Raw genomic sequence first — 20,621 nt, forward strand, 5'->3', positions numbered from 1 at the left:
TTCTACACATGCACGTACGCACGTTCCTCTGTGATTTCGCTTCTTATTAGTCTGTTTTGAACCCGAGCAGCACGAATGAATCCAATTTCAAGGCAATTTGGATTTTGTTCTTTTGATATTCTGCCTAAAAGGCCTGTTTTTTTGTTTTGTTTTTTTTTCTCCAGAAGAAAGACAGAGTGAAGAGTTGTGAGAGTTTGATTGTCTCGGGAGAAAGACTGTTTAAAATTCTGTTATCAGAGATGTTAAGAAACGCCATAAACACATTTTAACAATGGACAAAACACTGATCTGCTTTCCTCAGGATAATAAATGGCCAGCTCACATTGTGCTGTAGTTTACAGTAGCAGTTGTGACATCTGTCAAAATGTGCAAAGAGAGCGAGTCAGAGAAAGAGAAATAACTATACATTTAGAGAAATATGCTTCTGCCTGGGAAGCCTGTACAAAATGTACCATAGTAGTGGTTTTAGACACTATTATCATGATGGAAATACCATGGTTTTCTATGAGGTACTTTACAGTTCCATTTATATCGTTTACATTTCTGCATTTGCCAGACACTTTTATCTAAATGATTTTTGTTTCTTTGGTTTTTGTAAATAAATTCATATTTTTATTTATCAAGGATGCATCAAATTAGTTAAAAGTGATAGAAAAAGACATTTAGAATTTTACAAAATATTTCAATTGCAAATAAATGCTGTTCTTTTGAACTTTCTATTCACAATTTTAACTTTCCTTTCAACATTTTTTTTTTTCATGTATAATTTGTATTCATAAAAGTGTCCTGAAAAATAAAATGAGGGCTTTTTTCCACAAAATTATTAAAACGCACAACTGTTTTCAACACTGATAATAATAAAAACCTCTTGAGCAGCATATCAGCATCATAGAATGATTTCTGAAAACTGGAGTAATGAAGCTTGACATCACAGAAATAAATTGCATTTTAAAATATATTCAATTAGAAATCAGCTATTTTAGATTGTAATAATATTTCACAATATTACTGTTTTTACTATATTTTTTTAATCAAATGAACATGAGACTTTTTTCAAAAGCATTATAAAACAGTTGTGTGTATTAATATGGTATTGGACAGTACCATTGTAATTAGTTGATGCAACATTAGTCCAAACTCATTTGCCGATTCTTTATGATGATTATTTTACAATGATTATCTCACAAAGTATCATGGTATTACCATCACCAAAGTGCCGCCACAGGCTGATTTGCACGGGAAGGTAAGAGATGAAACCCTCTCACTGGAGGTTTATACACTGACGTTTTATCTCTCTGTGGAAACTGAACCCCCTTCGAGCAAATGTGGCATAACATTACGAAATGGGTGCCAGATACTCCATGATTGACACATGCAGTAAATATAAAACATCTCTTTGTCGTATCACAGAGCGGTTTTACAGTGGCACGGCATACCTGGGAGTATAAATGATCACTGGAACAAGCTTAAAAACTAAAGATTTGACGTTGAATTCCACACTGAATTCGCACTTTGGCGCAGCACGACTCCTGAAACAACATGGCTTGAAATAATTCCCAATAGAGAATAGACGATTTACATAGTGTAGACCCAAAATAAAGGGCTACGGAGACAAAGAGAGGAAAAGAGATGGCAGAAGATACTGTAGAACAAGCAGCCGATAATCTGAGCTCAGGGGCTTATGAAGAGAATGAATCGTTCTGTTCTGTGCTGAATAACTGGATAAACAGTCAAGTACACCATAAAACCAGCCCAAATGTTGTTCTGTCAGCTCTCTGTGTGGGTCCCGAGAGCTCGTAACACACTGTAAGAGCCCTCACTAGTCTACAGGCTCCGCGGGTAAGCACACGATGAGTGTGTGTTCAGTATGATATACTGCAGTCCATCAGGCGGATGATGAGGGCCGTTTTCACTAGATTACCTCTCATTGTGTTCGTATGATTAGAATAAAAATGAGCTTCGTCATCAGCTTCCAGGGGAATGTTTTTGGTGTTGTATCTGCTAGATGTGCTCATTTTTTCACTACAGGAAAGAGCAAATCATTGGACAGCCGCTTAGAAAGGAAAGGGATAAAGATGAATGAGAAGTTGGACATCATTTGAGGGGACATTGTGTTCACTGTGTGAAACATGCACTTATTTATGTGTGTATTGTGACCGTGTTTGGTTTATGTTTTGTTATCTGCATGTGAATGAAGAATAACCCAATAAGCCACGAGTGGCTGTCAATAACAGTGATTTTACCTCAGGTAATCTCTCTTAACCATATAACAAATCACTCTAACACACAGCCTTGATTGCCACACTACCCTTTTAATAATAATAATAATAATAATAATAATTGTTATTTTTATTATTGTTTATTATTATTATTATTAACAATAATAATAATAAAAATTCTATTGTACAGTATATTGTATAATTAGTATTGTTTGGCTCAAAAAGATTAAATCTGATTGTTATTAGTAGTAGTAGAAGTTGTAGTATTGAATGGTCTCTCAATACTTTATTTTTATTATTATTATTATTATTACTATTACTATTATTATTCAACAGTAACAAAGATTATTTCTTCTTCTTCTTCTTCTTATTATTATTATTATTACTAACAATAATAATAATAATAATTCTATTGTATATTTTATAATCAGTATATTTTTTGGCTCAAGAAATATTACATTTGATTGTTACTATTAGTAGTAGAAGTTGTAGTATTGAACTGTCTCTCAATACTTTTATTACTATTTTATATATATATATATATATATATATATATTAATATATAACCGTATATACTTAGGGTTATAAATCATATTTTAGTGGGGAAAAGTGTATTATTATTATTGTTGTTGTTGTTGTTGTTGTTGTTGTTGTTGTTACTGAACAGTGCAATATTTCTTTAGTAATATTTTTGTATGTAACTTGATATTATTATTATATATATATATTTTTTATTATATGATATATAAGCCATATGTTAATATATAACCATGCATAGGATAATAAATTACATTATTTGTGAAACAATTATTATTATTATTGAACATTAACTGATTTATGTATTAATATTTTTATGTTTGTTTGCAACCATCAACAACAGCCTAGAATTAGGCTAATGAACTGTGTGATTTGGTGCAAGGATTGTTCATTATTATTATTCTTGTTCTTGTTAATAATAATAATAATAATTATAATCCAAATTATATTATAGTTATGAATAGTATTATTTTTACAAATATGAATAATAATAGTAATAATCAGAATAAAAAAGTACAAAGTTGGCACATAATATAGTTCTTTAGCTTAACTTAATTTGTTTACTGTTGCCAAGCAATCAGTTTTTTTGTTGTTGTTGTTTTGTTTTTATGTGTTTCTTAAATATCTGACCTTAAATACCATAAATGCTTCATTTTTCGCAGTAGTTCGAAGTAACATCTGAAGGGAGAGTTATTGTGCTGTGGTCTGGCAGTGTTACTCGCTCTAGAGTTATGGCTGAGCTTTTATGCCAAAGTACAAACAGCATGAGGCTCCTCCTGTTTTGTGCCGTGTCCATTTTTCTCGTTTAGTCCTCATTTCTCAGCCCCCCGTCGTGTCCTGTCTCAAACGGCCGCGAGAGGCTTTGCCGCAGAGCTTTGTGTGATGAGGTGATCTTGGCCCGTTCACCTCAAGCCCACTGGGCTGGGCAGTTACACAGGCACGGCGCCAGAAAGCCTTTAAAGTAGTGGACGATAGGTGACCAGGGCCGAGAGCCAGAGAGAACAGGGTGAAAGTAGAGCTCGTTTGTCTAGCTTGAGCTTTACAAGGCTGTACATCACTGTATCTGACAGCTCATTGGCTGGATTAGAGTTGGAGGCCACAAACTTCTGACAGTTTATTGGCTTAAGAGGTGTTCTCAAAATGGCTCCTATTCGGACCCCGTCTGCCTGTCTCAGTTTCTGCAATGGCAACGCACATTGGAAAAGTTTGGGTTTCATAAGGTTTTTTTCTCTTATGCTCACAAGGCTGTATTTATTTGATCAAATTACAATAAAATAAAATAATATTGTGAAATATTATTACAATTTAAAATAAACATTTTCTGCTTGAATGTATTTTAAAACGTAAGTTATTCCTGTGATGCAAATTCATCATTACTCCAGTCTTCAGTGTCATATGATCTTTCAGAAATCGTTTAAATATGCTGCTTTGCTGCTCAATAAATATTTCTGATTATTAGCAATGTTGGAAGCAGTTTTGCTGCATCATTTTTATTTTATTGTATTTTTTTATTATTTTAAAATAATTTTTGGTAATTATAAAATAAAATAAAAATGATGCAGGTAAACTGTTTCCAACATTGCTAATAATCAGAAATATTTCCTGAGCAGCAAAGCAGCATATTTAAACGATTTCTGAAAGATCATATGACACTTAAGACTGGAGTAATGATGAATTTGCATCACAGGAATAACTTAAATAATAATAATAATAATAATAAAATTAAATAAAAACTGGAAATATGAAAATAAAAGCTAATTCAAAAAAGTAGTAAATACTATAATAGTACGTAAAAATACTAAAATAACACTGTACTCTATTACAGATGGAATAGCATGCAAAAATATAGAGTAAAATGGTGAATTCTTAAACCTTTTTAATTAAAAAAAATTAAAGACAGCAAAACATTTGAAAGGTAGTGTACAAACATGTTTAAAAAAAAAAAAAACGCAATGATTTTTGCCCATTTAATTACAGTCAATGGGATCCAGAATAACATTCATCAAGATATCTTCATTTGTTTTCTGCTGAAGAAAGTCAGTCATGCAGGACTGAAACAACATGAGGGAGAGTAAATGAAGACAGAGTTTTCATTTTTGGTTGAACTATCCTTCTAATTATGATCAATAACTAGCAAACACTACTAATGAAGCCACAGTGTGTCGGAACATTGCGCTATTCTTTTAATCACCTTCATTTTTAGTGACCTGCTGAGGTAAAATGAGAGAGGTGTCAGTGCCCTAATGGCACTTGTAGAACATTATTGTTTTTCCCTTAATTCTTTTTAAATAGCTGAGGTAATCTTAAGGTTGTGCTTCTCAGGGAAGCGCAGTAAAGAGACGAAGAGGAAGGTGCCATCCAGTGACATCTCTGTTAATTTGGTGTAATCTTTGGCACAGATGTCCTCATAAGCGCGGCAGGCAGCGGGCTCAGGCCCGTCTCCAAATCAGTCCATTAACACCAAGCCCACTGCGTCATTTCTGTCCATCAATCTGCACGCATTTTCCAAATTTTCCAAATGAGACCCTTCATTCCCAAAGCCCTTCAATTACCAATAGCCCATATTTAACAGATCAGAGCCCGTATTTTCCGTGTATCTATTAGTGGGGGATATTAGAGCGGAATTGAGCAGAAATGGAATGATTAGAATTGAATGAGCAGACCTCATCATATCCGAATGCGATGATTGCTCTGGAACTGTCTTATCTGCTTCAGTTTTATTTAGTCACAGTTTGGAATGTGCAAGGACTCATTTGCACTCTCATTGTCATCAGGATAATGTAGATATTGTCTCAAATTCAAGCTTGCATCAAAATTATTTTCCCTAAATGATTCCATTGGGTTGAGTAACATTTTCTTTTCAGGGTCTGATTAAGAAATATAACTTGTTAATTTGATATATAATCATTTATATATAAGTGAGCTTTCTCGCTGCACGGTTTACACAAAAATTCAAATTCTGTCATGATCTATTCACCATAATGTCATTCCAAACCTCTGTGACTTTCTTTTTACTGTGGAACACAAAAGAATGTATATTTTGAAAAATGTTGGTAAACAAACAGTTTTGTTTCCCTTTGATTTTGAACCGAAACTGTTTGGTTACAAACATTCTTCAAAATATCTTCTTTTATGTTCCACAGAAGAAATAAAGTCATATTTTTGGTAATTGAAATAAGATCAAATATAAATATTAGATGAAAAACTTGAACTTAAAAGAGCTTAAATTAGAAACCGAGATAAGTTGAAGTAAAATTAATAAAACTAAAATGGAAATAAAAATAAATGAATGCTATATGGAAATATATATATATTTTTACAAAACTAATAGAAAAGCACATTAAATTAAAATGAAAAATGAAAATATGCAAATAAAAGCTAATTCAAAAAGTAATACATACTATAATAGTGTATAAAATACTAAAATAACACTGTACTCTAATACAGATGAAATGGCATGCAAAAATATTGAGTAAAATGATCCATTTTTAATTAACCTTTTATTGATGCTTTTTAGTCACTGTTGAATGAAATATATTTATTTATATTGATCTGTTTATATAAACTTCCACAAGTCGTAGTTCAGAGGTTATTTCAGACCACCAGAAAACAAAATTGTGTTTAAAAGTAACCTCCCTGCTGAAAAACCAGCATACTGTACGCTGATTGGCTGGTTTTAGCTGGTTTAAATTGGTCAAGCTGGTCTCCCAGCCTGACCAGCTAAAGAAGTGTTGAAAACCCCTCTAAAACCAGCCTGATAAACCAGCTATGACCAAACTGAAAGATCAGCTAAAACCAGCCAACCAGCTTTTTTAAATATTCAGTGGATCCACTAAAGTTTGCAGGGTTTGTTGGATTGAGTCTATGAAGTTTGTTTCGTTTGAGGCTCTTTGTCAGTTTTGTTGGAGGTGCGACGGCTTGGATTTGCCACAGCACTGTCTTTTCAGATAAAGGACCATGAGGTTTGGCTCATCTTTGGCCCAGCATTGGCCAAATGTTGTCCAGCGTTGGCTCAGCAGGTCTGGTGTCAGGTGAGGGGTGCAGACAAGCCCTCTCTCTCCAGCTCCAGCGGGACACCACACAGAACTCGCCAAATCTGTCACCGCGCTCCAAACACACATGTTCTGAGAGCAGCTGACGGGCCATGTGTGACCGCAGACACAAACCAACAGCCTGCTCATGTTCTACAACTCACACAACATCACAAGAATCAAACCCATTGTTAATATTTACACATTTGTTGTCCCAACACAAATTATAACATGTCCTGGAGGAAAATGTCATGGATTTTTTACAAAATGAAAGGGAGTTTGCAAAAAAATAATAGGATGGAAATTGAAATTGAGAACAAGTAAAAACCTACATTCATTTATTCATTTATCTAAACAATATTCCCAAGAAAAGGAGAGGGAGAATTATTATCATTTTTTAAAACAAATTTCAAATTGTTTAAATGATTATCATCTTTTAAAATGTAGCTATAAAACTTAATCTAATATATTATGAAATTTAAATTTATTTAATTTTACTAATTTTTTATATAGTTTTGCTAGATTATGTTAAGATCATTTTTATTTGGACTATCATTCAAAAAGTTTGGGGTTGGTGAGATTTTTTATGGTAGGTTTTTAGTGAAGTCTCTTATGCTCACCAAGGGTGCATTTATTTAATCAAAAATACTGTAAACACAGTAATATTGTGAAATATTATTACAATTTAAAATAACTGTTTTATATTTTAATATATATATATATATAAAATCTAATTTATTCCTGTGATGCAAAGCTGAATTTTCAGCATCATTGCTCCAGTCTTCAGTGTCACATGATCCTTCAGAAATCATTCTAATATGCTGATTTGGTTGTTATGATCAATACTGAAAGCAATTGTGCTGCTTCATATTTTTGTGGAAACCAGATTTATCAGATCATTTTTTCTGGATTATCTGATAAATAAAAAAGTTGAAAGAACAGCAATTATTTTATTTGTAAAATTATAAATCTTTACTGTCACTTTTGATCAATTTAATTTATCCTTGCTGAATAAAAATGTATTTCTTACTCACCCCAAACATTTTAACAGTAGTTTGTAAATATTCATTTTCGTGTGTATGCATCAAAGCACACCGGAATTGATAATTTCATATTTTCATAAGACTTCAGTTCACAACAAGCCTTCGATAAGATTTGTTGTCTTGTTGTGGCCGAAAGCTGAAATCTGGACAGATAAGAGGATCCAAGTTTCCTCAACAGTCCATCTGACCTCCCACCGCTTGGAACTGGAGGAGAGAGAGAGACAAGCTGCCCTGGAACACATGGTGAACACCTGCAGACCAGAACACACACACACACACACACACCATCGGGCTGTACACTTGCCCATCCCGGCAGTTCATTTTACAGTTTCCTTCTGTGTCTGACTGATCTATGAGTTCCTTTTTGTTTCATGTGCATCAAGCTATAATATTTTGCTTTTAAAAGGAAGAATTCACCCAAAAAATAAAACTGTCATCATCTATTCATCCTCATGTCTTTTCAAAGAGGTTTTTCTTGCTTTCATGAAACACAGATGATGTTTTTCGTATTTTTTTCATACATTGAAAGCATATAGTGACCAAAAAGCATCACGAAAAGGCAAAAAAGCAGTCCATATGTGTGCTTTATTGTTATATGTATAATGCTTATGTGCTATATAATAGCCATATGTAAATGTGGTGAGCTCGTTGAGTCACTTGAATTTGCTCTGGAGTTTTTATCAATCTGATGTGAGTGGCTGTGGAGACGCTCTCTAATGAGATGCAGCAGAGGCAGATTGGTCGATTAGTCTGTCAGCTCCAGAAAAACGAATGGTCTTGTTGTGACATGTCACTTTGGCTTCTGGTAACAGTGTGTGTGTGTGTGTGTGTGTGTGTGTGTGCTTGTGAAAATGTGTCAGATTGCGAGTGTGTGTGTGTGTGTGTGTGTTTGAGGTGTGGATTGGATCAGTGATGTGTCTTGACCCTCTTGCTGCTCTGTGTGTTCCCAGCATCCCCGGCTCGGCGGTGTGTGCGTTTGACATGCAGCAGCTGGCACGTGTGTTTGAGGGCAGATTCAAGGAGCAGAAATCACCAGAATCCATATGGACACCGGTACCTGATGAACTAGTACCTAAACCCAGGTATCTATCTATCTATCTATCTATCTATCTATCTATCAGGCATCGTTCTATTATTCCATCTATCATTCTATTCATCCATTCATCTATCTGTCAATGTATCATTCCATCCATCCATCCATCATTCTGTCTATTGTTCTATCCATCCATCCATCCATCATTCTATTCATTCATCCATCTATCCATCATTCTGTCTATCATTCTATTCATCCATCTATCTATCCATCCATCCATTGTTCTATTCATTCATCCATTCATCCATCTATTCATCCATCCATCCATCATTCTATCTGTCATTCTATTCATTCATCCATCTATTAATCTGTCATTCTATCATCCATCCATCATTCTGTTCATCCATCCATTCATCCATACATCCATCGTACTATCTATTGCTCTATTCATTCATTCATCCATCTATCTATCTATTGATCTAACGTTCCATCCATCCATCTATCATTCTATTCATCCATCCATTCCTCTGCCTATTGATCTATTGTTCCATCCATCCATCCGTTATTCTATCTGCCATTCTATTCATACATCATCTATCTAACCATCCATCCATCCATTATTCTATGCATCCATCCATTCATCTATTGATCTTTCATTCTTTTCATCCATCCATCCAACCATTGTTCTACTCATCCATCCATCCATTCATCTATCTACTGATCTATCGTTCCATCCATCCATCTATCTATCGATCGATCGATCGATCTATCATTCATTCATCTATTCATCTATCGTTCCATCCATCCATCCGTTGTTCTGTCATTCTATCCATCCATCATTCTGTTCATCCATCCATTTATCCATACATCCATCGTACCATCTATCTCTCTATTCATTCATCCATCATTCATCCATCTGTCTATCTATTGATCTATCGTTCCATCCATCCATCATTCTATTCATCCATCCATTCCTCTATCTATTGATCTATCATTCCATCCATACATCCGTCAGTCTATCAGTCAATCTATTCATCCATCATCTATCTATTGATCTATCTACCCATCTGTCCATCCATCCATCTATCATCTATCTATCTATCCATCTATCCGTCTATCTATTTATCTATCTATCTGTCATTATAGTGTTCTGGTTTGTAGCTTGAAATGCACTAATGAAGTGTTCAGTTTGGATATTTATATCGTGAATGTGGCTCTTTCACTTTCTTTTACTCTCCTAGGCCTGGAGGATGTGCTGTCCAGGGGTCAAGGTTCAGCTCCTCCAACACCCTTCCTGACGAAGTGCTGAATTTCATCAAAACTCATCCTCTGATGGATGAAGCGGTTCCTTTGCTTGGACACAGACCGTGGATAGTCAAGACTATGGTCCGGTAAGATGAGGACACTACTCAACACAGGTGTTGTGGAAAAATATCAATAAGCCCCAAGATGCTTGTTATATGAAGTGTGTTGCAGAGAGTTGAAAAGGTGAAACTTCATTCTCAAGGTCTGCTAAAAGCCGTGCTGCTTAAACTGAAATTGGCTGAGATATCAGGAATCAAAGTCCGAGCTCTGCTGTAGTGTGGTTAGTGTTAGCAGCACCTATACTCAAAGGACATCATTCTGTGAGCATTCCTATTAAGAACATTCCTGTAGTGCCTCTCAAGGTTAGTGAGGGGAAAAAACCCTTAGTTAAAATATAAATCTGAACTCTAGAAGTGTTTCTGCAGTGAGTAAATTGCCTGAGGCCTTCAGACTCGAAGCAAAGCTTCTCTGCAACGAGGGAAAATATAGCTATAAATCATCTCGCTTTTAAAAATTTGATTGAAATGGCCACTGGTTTCCTACAAGATAACTAGAGGTAAATTGACACAAAGGAGAGTGGTACTCTGGTGTACATTTGATTCATATTCAATAACAGACCATTTTGTCTGAATGTTTATCTTGAATAAACGTTAGTGAATTACTCCTCATGAAGATTTTAGACTTCTTCTCAGGCTCAGGTTTTTCATGATTACAACAAAATAAAAGTACTCAGAAAGTAAAAGCTGGTGTGAGCCGTCAGAGATGCTGGTGAAACTCCTCTGTGTTTGCTTAATTTAATCCATATAAGCCTTTTTGCACCTAATCTTCTCAAATACTACAAGAGAGAGAGTATTTGCAAATCTTATCTCTTACATCCCTTTTTAATTATTTCATAAGCTGTATTAAAAATAATACACCAAGAATGTTTCAAACGGATAGCGGCAGCACTAAAATCTGATTTATGTTTGAAGCTATTAAATGACAAACTGTGACCATCCGCTTGAATTCAAAGGATCAAAATGAACCCTATTTACGTTGTTAATGTTTCAGTGCACAATTCATCAGTGAATGCTATTCTAAAGAAAATATCTCTTTGCAAAGTTTATTCAAATTGTAATAACTTGATTTACCTCTGAAAGGACTGTTTTATTCCACAGAATTGTAAGTAGGCCATGTGGGTGGGGAAAATAATGCAGTGTTACATTTCTTTCTTTTTTTTCTTATTCAATATTCTGTTTCTCTTGGAAATATAGCACATTATTGTTGCAAAATGGCTTGCAAATGCAGTTTTGTGCTGATTTTAAAGCACTGTTTTATTTGGCTACTGTAAACAGCTTACATTTAGCATGATGAAATATATTCTTGGCTGAAAATTTCTCTTTTATTGTCTTTCATCATATTGATGTTGTAACTGTTTTATAAAAGCAATAAGCTTCTATAATGGTGTGCATATTATTCTATTTCCCTCACTTTTAAGGTACCAGCTGAACACTATGGTGGTGGACACTGAGGCAGGCCCACATCGCAATCGGACCGTGGTGTTCCTCGGATCCACCAGGGGAACCGTTCTCAAGTTCCTCATCACACCCAGCCCGGAGAACCCATACTCCAACACCAATACCTTTCTGGAAGAACTGGAGGGCTACAACCCAGAAAGGTGAAAGGATTTTGTGTTTGAAACCAGTTTGAGGCAAGACCACTGTTTTTTCAGACACTGCTCAGTTTTGAGATTTTAGTGTTTTTTGCATCTTCTGTCAGAGTTGTGGAAGAAAACATCCAAAATATACATTTTAATGTTTATTTTATTACACTTCATTAATTTGCATGTGTAGATTTTAATTACAATACACATTTAAAGGCTGTTTTCCCAAAACCTCCACTTCAGTAGCACAAACTACATACACCAAACTACAGTTTTTATCTATATTCTGAAGGTTTCTATGGAGGGGTTTGTTATTATATCATTTGCCTGATAAATATTAAATCAAATCAAGTCACCATTATTTACATAGCGCTTTATATATCAGATTGTTTCAAAGCAGCTTTACTGGGATAAATGGGGAAAAAATGATTCAAAGATGCAAACAGAAATCAATTCTGCTGTAAAGCAGGTCTAAAAGAAAAAAAACCTGTAGCGTCTTTGTTCAGCTGAGGCCAGTTCAGTGTCGATTCAGTTCTGTTCAATAACCGTGTAAAGATCAAAAACTGTAAATGTGAAGCGGCACTATAGAAAACAATGTAGTCATCATCAGCTCAGTTCAGTTCTTATCCAATAGTGTCAGCCAATTTAATAATGCTGTAAATGTTAAATATGGTGATTTTTGTTGATAGTGTTTTCAGATTTATGGAATGGTAAAAGGAGATATCCTGCAAAAACCTTTAATTCTGATATGTCAACAAAATGAATTTTGAACCTTGGTTTATCCAGTGTTCATAATTCAGTTCTGGAATTATATGCAAATTAGTGCATATTTAATTAGACGTTGCCTCATTTGCTGCCTCATTTGCATATTTAAACATAACTTTTCAGAAAAATTGTATTGCAAAACAATTGCCTTAATTAAGAATATGACAACCCAAGAGAGATATATCTATGCTGCCTCCAAAAAGATGAAAGCATCTTAGTAGACAAGATGTTACATTGGTTTTGGACGTGCCTTGATGACTTCCTTCTTGTTGCAGGATTCGGACACAGAGTATGTCTTTGAAAAGTCAGGAGCAGAGATCGAGTTTTTTTTTTTTCTTAGCATCCTTTGATCTGTTTCCAGACTTAATTTATTTCCAAAAATCCTTTTTTATCAAGCAGTTTCACACTGTTGTTGACATTTAGCCCTGGATTAAAAACTTTAGCACTGTCAAAGAGTAAAAGATATTCAGTATCAAATGCAACTGAAGAAATAAATCCATGCTTTTTTATCCACAAACAAACAAGAAAACACACAGCGCCTCTGAAAATGTCCTCAAAAGCAAAAGGAGGAAAAGCGATTCAACAGGGTTTCCGATTATTTTGTGTATATGTGTGTGTGTGTGTGTGAGTGTGTGGCGCTCTGATGGATGAAAACATGGCTGGGGTTTTGAAGATGAAAGGCAATACCTGTCTGGAGGAAGAACAGTAGGTTCAGAGAGATGCATGCTGGGAGATGAAGGCGAGTTGTGTGGCGGTTAAGGTTCTCAGCAGGACGCAGCGCTCACTGATAAACACACACACACACACACCTGAAACAAAGAGATCACTGTGTCTGCTTGACCTTCTGTCCTGCCTCAGGTGTTCTCTGGATGCCATCCAAAACTCTCACACAACTTCCTGTAATATGTCTCATTTGTCTTCTAGCTATTTATCAGTGTTTAGATTACATGTCTGATATCTGTAGAGCTACTGTTGGGGAGTTTCTCTGAGACACCGGTGTTGTTGCGGCAATTTAATGCCTTATTAGCAGCTTGACGGTTAATGTGTGTTGGAAACATACCAACTCTGACTGAATCTCTTTTAGTGTGTATTTTTTGGGCTGTTTGCCACTTTTTTTTATAGTCACAGACAGTAGAAAGAGGAAAGGAGATTACTGAAGAGGAAGGGAGAGTGAGGGAATTGGATTGAGAACAAGGCTGGACGAAATTCAGAATTTAAGAATTTGTTCACAAGTTGAAAAGTTGGCCCCACCCCACAGGACATTAAAGTTAAATGACAGGAAGTGGAATTTACTAAATTACAAGTCATCAATTTAATAGGTAGTGCATTCTGGAGAAATTAAGTCTTGGTACATAAATTAACTGTTCATTATTTATTATACTTTTATTCAGCGATTATTCAGAGAATTATACTTTTATTCAGCAATGTTACATTAAATTTATTTAAAGTGACAGCAAAGACATTTACATTGTGACGCAAAAATTCTGTTTCAAATAAACGCTGGACTAATCATCAAACATTATCAACACTGATAATAATTAAATCATAAATAAATGTTTATTGAGCAGCAAATCAGCATATTAGAATGGTTTCTAAAGGATCATGTGACTCTGAAGACTGGAGTAATGATGCTGACAATTCAGCTTTGCGTCACAGGAATAAATTGCATTTGAAAATATATTCAGATAGAGTTATTTAACTGTAAATTGTAATAATATATCACAATATTACTGTTTTTACTGTATTTTTCAACCTACGTGTGCATAAAAGACTACTTTTATGCTCCATTCATTCATAAAAAGTACTATCTAAACATTATCTAGTAAAATTATATACAAAATAGTTACAATTATCTACCTTTTTTAACTATATGCCATTTTATACATTTTTAAGATGGAAATCATATTGGTTAACTTTCTGCATCACAATATCACAATTAAGTATAAAAGGTTGAATTTTGAATAATTCACTACTTTGGTTTGAGTGGATGTTTGAAATGTTTTTTGTTTTTTATTTAATTCCTCCTTACTTTTCTTGGGAATATTGTTTTAATTCATAATAAACACTTTCACTTTCCATCCTATTGGTATTTTGGAAAATCTCTTTAGGTTTACCCTCTCTCTGACACCATTTTGCTACTGTACCGTTAAGACTATGTAAATGACATATACTGCATGTTCTATACATAAATAACCTCTGTAGTGATTGGCTAACCTCTTCGCATATGAAATGAGTTACAATATCTTCACCCTGCTGCTGAGTGCGGGTGGTCACACTGTATGTTAATGTGTTCATGACTCACGGAGACGCTGATGTGAAGTTGTTGGGTTTTAATGAGTGTGTGTATCCGTGTTCTAGGAAATGTTTGGTTGTAAAAGTGCATGAGGGGTTGTATTGATGACTTCAATGTGTGTGTGTGTGTGTGTGTGTGTGTGTGTGTAGGTGCGGTGATGACTCTGTGCAGGCGAGGCAGCCTCTCTCGCTAACCCTGGACAAACCCAGTCACACACTCCTGCTGGCCTTCCACTCCTGCGTGGTGAGAGTGCCTGTCGCACGCTGCCAACTGCACTCCAGATGCATGAAGTAAGAACACACACACCTTCAGTCTGTACACTGATTAAACACACTCTCATTCACATGCGCTCTCGTTTTCCATCTTAAAGTAAATTGTGCCACCCAAACGCACACTGCTTCATCAGCGGCTTTGAAATTACTGTGACCCAGCTTTTACAATTTCCTTCAGACACACACACACACACACACACACACACTCCTTCTGGCCCGTCTCCCGTACGGCACATTTGGAACGGTCTCTTCCTGTGAAGCAGTAAAGTTCTGGTGTAATTCAGCCGTGATTAATGGAAGAGGCTTTGATTGAGTCTGCTGACGTTCTCTCTCGTCTTGCGGGATGCAGTACAGTACCATCTGCACCAGTTCAAGTCTCTCCAAACCACTTTGTACGTCTGCAGCACCATGTGCCGCTCAAATGACTCTTGCACCAGCAGCCCGTGTTGCTATGGGTGGTACACTCATGGAAGCAATGTGTAGGGTTTACTTGTTCGCTCAGAAATTGCTACACATTGAATTTAACATGACAATTTGAAGTAGAAAGACTGAAGTATTTTCTTGTAAAATATTCTCAAATAATCTTTTTTTATTTGCAACTTCAAAAAAATCATTTCTTACACAACTTTTAAAACCTCCTTTTGCTCCATGCACAAGCTCACATAGATGCTAAACAAAGAATACGGTACTAAATGTAAATGCATTGTTTTAAATAATATACATTTAAATTGCAAATTGTAATTGAAAAATGGTAAGGCTATTAAAAAAATTATTAAAGTTAATTATATTTATTGCTGTTTGGAATGTAAATCTGTTCACTTTAAAGTTTTATTTTTTTATAAGCAGTACATTTAAAATTATGTTTATATATTCATGAAATTATATATATACACACACGCATAATTTTATGTATATAATTTTATGTTTCTAGAGAAGTGACCTTGAATAGCTGGAGAGACAGATATGAGAAAATATGAGACTGCAGCTGAATGTCTGAGTCATGTCTGTCTCTCTCTCTGTTTCAGCCTCTATAAATCATAATTTCTGTTCTCCAGTTTTGTTTCCTGTATTCGTTATAGAGGAGGTCAGTATTGTCCCTTGTAATAACATTGACAAACATTGTGTGTGTGTGCGTGTGTGTGTGTGTGTGTGTGTGTGTGTGTGTGTGTGTGTGTGTAGAAACTGCATTGCGTCCAGAGATCCATACTGCGGCTGGACCAGAGGAAGCACCTGCTCACTCCTGAGGCCAGGCACCAGGTTAGAAAGAAAACCAGAAACATACTCTACACAAATATAAATGCTTGCCGTTGCATGCATGCTGCCCTGTTGTATTTGACATGCCTCTAAGCCTCAACTCAAGGGGGCGATAGAGTTACCCTCAATTTTTTATGCAGTTAAAGGCGTGCAATTTCTGCACCACTACTGTCACCAAATGTAAATGTTTTTACACAGGTTTCCAAAACACTCTGCTCAACTGCCATTGGCCAGTCAAACATATAGTCCCGCCCTCACACTCATGCCATTGCTTGAGCCAATGCTGATGTGTTAACCCAAATAACTGTAATTATAAGGTTCTATTAAAGTTTTGAACAAATGTTCTTCCAGTAACATTCATTCAAAGTTATGTGATCTTTAATAATAATGGTCTCAAAATGTTACCACAAAAACATTACTAAAATGGAATGTTCCGTTAGCCAAGAAAAACATTTAAAATATTTTTGGAAACATTTTTAAAAACTATACTTTTGAATGTTCAGATAACATTTAGAAGTAACATTCAGAGGACATTCAATCAATGTTTTCATGAATTAATTGGAAAACAAATGTACCAATTAGAACATGTTGAACGGGAATGTTTTGGTAGTTCAAAGTGCAGTGTTTGAATATTTGCATATTCCTAAAAAAAAGTACTTAATATAAAGAATATATACTGTTCACATTTAAACCAGATGTATTATTATTCATGTCGCTTGGTAAACATGACAGTTTAACTAACTTGTTCAGTAAAATTTCCCTCTGTCATAACAGCCTAAAAAAAAAAAAAACAGCAGTTGAATGTGTTTTGAATTGTGTTCGGACACATTTCTAAATGCAATGACGCATGAAATTGAGTTTGCATAACTAGAAGTGCATGCATTCACGTACTTGCATAGAATGTGTGTCGTGTATCTAATCGGTGAATTTGCAGTTAATGTTCAAATCCGTTTTTCTCCTGTTTTGCAGATTACCTTTCGTGCAGGACGTTGAATACGGAAACACCACACATCTCGGAGACTGCGACGGTGAGTTTGTGAACCTGTTTGGGATGTGACCTTTAGCTTCCCACTCTACCTTCAGCGCGCCTCTCCTTCCTCGAGAGAATTCTCTTGCGACTCTTCAACAATACAGAAAAGATCCAGTCTGGTCTGGTTCGAAAGTTTTGCTCAAGCAGTCAAAGTCACGAGAAAGTCACAGGTTGCATCGGGAGAGATGGAGGAAGATAATGAGAGAGAAATAGAGCCTTAAGTCTTTTCGTTTTAGAAATTAATTGATTTCTTTAAAGTACGAGGTGCCTGGGTGAGAGTTAGCGGCAGTGTTTACATTGTTAAAAAGACAAAAGATGGTTTATATTTTCAAACAATGAGAAGCTTAGATTCGCTTTCCGCTCTTAATGGCATTTTGCAAATCTGGCAGCATATGAAACACTCTCTGTCAATCTCTCCAGTTTTCATGGCTCAAAACGCTTAAATTTGTTCCAAAGTTCAGATTTAGCAGAATGTGGAACAGCAGTGATGTTCTCAAGTCTCATCTTCAGGAGTTCTTGACATAACAGACTGCTACAGATACTCAGACAGAAGAGGCTATATCTCAGTGCAGCCATATAGATTCAGCTGAGTCACACAGAAGAGAGCGAGAAAGCACACAGAATCAAATAGATTAAAGTTCAATGGCTTAGTAAGTGTGTACTTTCAAGGAATCTGTTTCTGTGTGATAATTTCAGGATAGAAATGGAGAACAGCAGCAGAATATGGGTGTCTTTTTTGGATTGCTAATCTTGACACAGTTTGATTTAGGAAAAGAATGATGGCCTCATTGTATGACTTCTTATAGTGACTTCCTGAAGTTTTTAGGAGACGCAGCTGAATTTTGAAAGCACATTCAGATTGATATGTGCTGTTTGAATAGAACTGCGGGCAACAACTTGCTCAGTGAGCTTAAAACAGTGCTTCTCAAACTTTTTGAGTCAAAAGGTATTTCCAAAATATGACTGCTTGTTTTCTTTTTTTTTTTTAAATGTATTATTATTAATTATTAAGGGGGGGATTCAAATAAAATTTAGTTTGATGTTAATTTAGAATACAGTTTTATTTAGATTAGAGTTTGAATATTTTATTAATAATAATCTATTATTTTAAATAAAAAATAAGTTTGTTGAGCCCCCTAGTGGACCCCGACCCCCTGGTTTAGAACCACTGGCATAAAAGCAATAGCAGAGCTGCCAGAGTATGTTGTTAAACTGTATGGGGTAAGTTGTAACAATGGGAACCTGCCATTAAAATCTATTTTAGGCTTTTTGGCTTATTTTTAACAGTTTTAATATTATATTTTAGGTAATTAAAATTGCTATAAGAAATTACAGTGGTGTGGTGGTCAGGCTGGTGTGCTTGTGTACAGTGTTGTTTTAATATTATTTATACAGTATATCATTATGGTATTTATTAATATTTTGAATTAGCTTCTATTAGTATATTTTTAGTTCAAATTTTTATTTTTACTTATAAATAATTTAGTTATATACGTTTGGTATTTTTAATAGTAGTAGTATTTTTTTTTTCTGTTTATCTTTTTTTTTCCTGTTTAAATTTGATTAATTTTAGTGTTCAACATGAACTTATTTCAGTTAGTTGCCAAATCAACATTTCTAATTGTTCATCTAATATTTTTTACTTATTAACAGAATTGATTATAGTTTACCTTAACCACCTTACCCAGCAAAGTCCAGCAGACTAGCACTAAACCAGTATCAACCAGCATAAACCAGCCGGAAACGTTGGTCTTTGCAGCAGGAACAAGTCAAGGCTATTGTGAACTATCAAAGAGAATTGACTGTGGTCAACACAGTACTCAACCCACTCGTGTTTGCTGCAATACACTTGTCACAATGTTATGGAAGATATGGTTGTATGAATATAGCCAGAGAGTCAGACTTCTGAACCTCCAAAGATCCTTGTATACTGTACAGTGAGAGCGTGTTTACTCGCTTTAACATTCAACATAAAGCTGGAGGCTGAAGGATGTATTTACAGACAGAGGAAAGGGAAGGGACGGAATTAACATGGAGAACAAAATGAACCCCAACGTCAAGAGGCAAATGGGAACTAATTAAAGAGATCCTTGAAAAGAAATTTAGGCACATTCATAATATAATGAGCCCATAGAAATGCGTCTGTAAAATGGCTGCCGTCTGGCCAGTCTAATATGATTTGGTTTTGGGATATATGAAGCAGAGTCACAGGCTCATTAAACTCAGTACTCCTGCTGAAACAGCTCCAGTCTGCCGGTCAGCCGTCCTCTCGTCTACATCAAACGCCTGTCTTCTTCTGTCCTCGCTCGCTCCATCCATCACACAGAAGTTCAGACATATTTGAAAGAGCCCAAGACGAGTGAAACAGTGAATTCCAAAAAAGATCAGAACAGAGAGAGAGAGAGAGAGAGAGAAAACGAGTTTGTTCAGAGCTTGTTTGAAATCACTCTGTTTGATGCTGCTGCCGTTTGTCAGAAGCAGGCAAGTACATTAAAATTAGCCATATAGTCATGTTAATGTTCATTTTAGATGACGTTTTAAATCTATTAAAGTTATCCAGCCAAGCACAGTGAGCTGTTTTCTCTTTGTCTTGTCAGTATTGCATAAATATACTAATTTGCTTTAAATACAGTACAGTTACACTTATTATTAAAATAATTGTTTTCTGTTTTAATATATTTTAAAATAGAATGTATTCCTGTTATGGCAAAGCTGAATTTTCAGCTGAAAATATGCTACAAATACAAATAATACAAAGATGTAAGAGAAATCTATCAATGGTCAGGAGGTTTCTGTCTCTTGAAATGATTGCTACACCCCTGAGGACACACACATACACACACGCACACACACATTACAAGCAATCTTGTAGAAGTATTTTAGTCTTTAGGACTGTTCAAAGGAAACAAAATATTAAGAAAAGGGTTCAATTGTTGAGTGTGTTGTGTGCAGCAGACTCCTGCTGGTACAATGAACAAATGCAATGAGAGCTGCGATTCCCAGCTGAGACCACAACAGTTTTAATGGCAGAAAACAGAAAGGGAATATGAGAGAGAGAATATAAGAAAAGATCAGAAAATTGGAGTTTGTGTATGAATGTATGTGTGTATGCCTATGTGTCAATCTCATTGTCTATGCGTGTTGGGGAATAGAAATGCGCTTTGTCAAAGTGTATGTAGTGTATATGGTTGTTTTTG

General features: G+C 35.3%; 1 protein-coding gene across 2 annotated transcripts in view; it reads left to right on the forward strand.

The window, feature by feature from the left end:
• sema6ba (sema domain, transmembrane domain (TM), and cytoplasmic domain, (semaphorin) 6Ba) overlaps positions 1 to 20,621 on the forward strand; it is a 133,251-nt gene that overhangs the window by 104,405 nt on the left and 8,225 nt on the right. For both annotated transcript variants that reach the window (XM_058762362.1, XM_058762372.1), the window contains 6 exons: positions 8,781 to 8,912; positions 10,105 to 10,254; positions 11,646 to 11,825; positions 15,018 to 15,158; positions 16,320 to 16,397; positions 17,364 to 17,422. In XM_058762362.1, coding sequence (XP_058618345.1) covers positions 8,781 to 8,912; positions 10,105 to 10,254; positions 11,646 to 11,825; positions 15,018 to 15,158; positions 16,320 to 16,397; positions 17,364 to 17,422 — 740 coding nt within the window. The remainder of the gene's footprint in view (positions 1 to 8,780; positions 8,913 to 10,104; positions 10,255 to 11,645; positions 11,826 to 15,017; positions 15,159 to 16,319; positions 16,398 to 17,363; positions 17,423 to 20,621) is intronic.

Source organism: Onychostoma macrolepis, chromosome 02, assembly GCF_012432095.1.
Source record: "Onychostoma macrolepis isolate SWU-2019 chromosome 02, ASM1243209v1, whole genome shotgun sequence".
Taxonomy (NCBI): domain Eukaryota; kingdom Metazoa; phylum Chordata; class Actinopteri; order Cypriniformes; family Cyprinidae; genus Onychostoma; species Onychostoma macrolepis.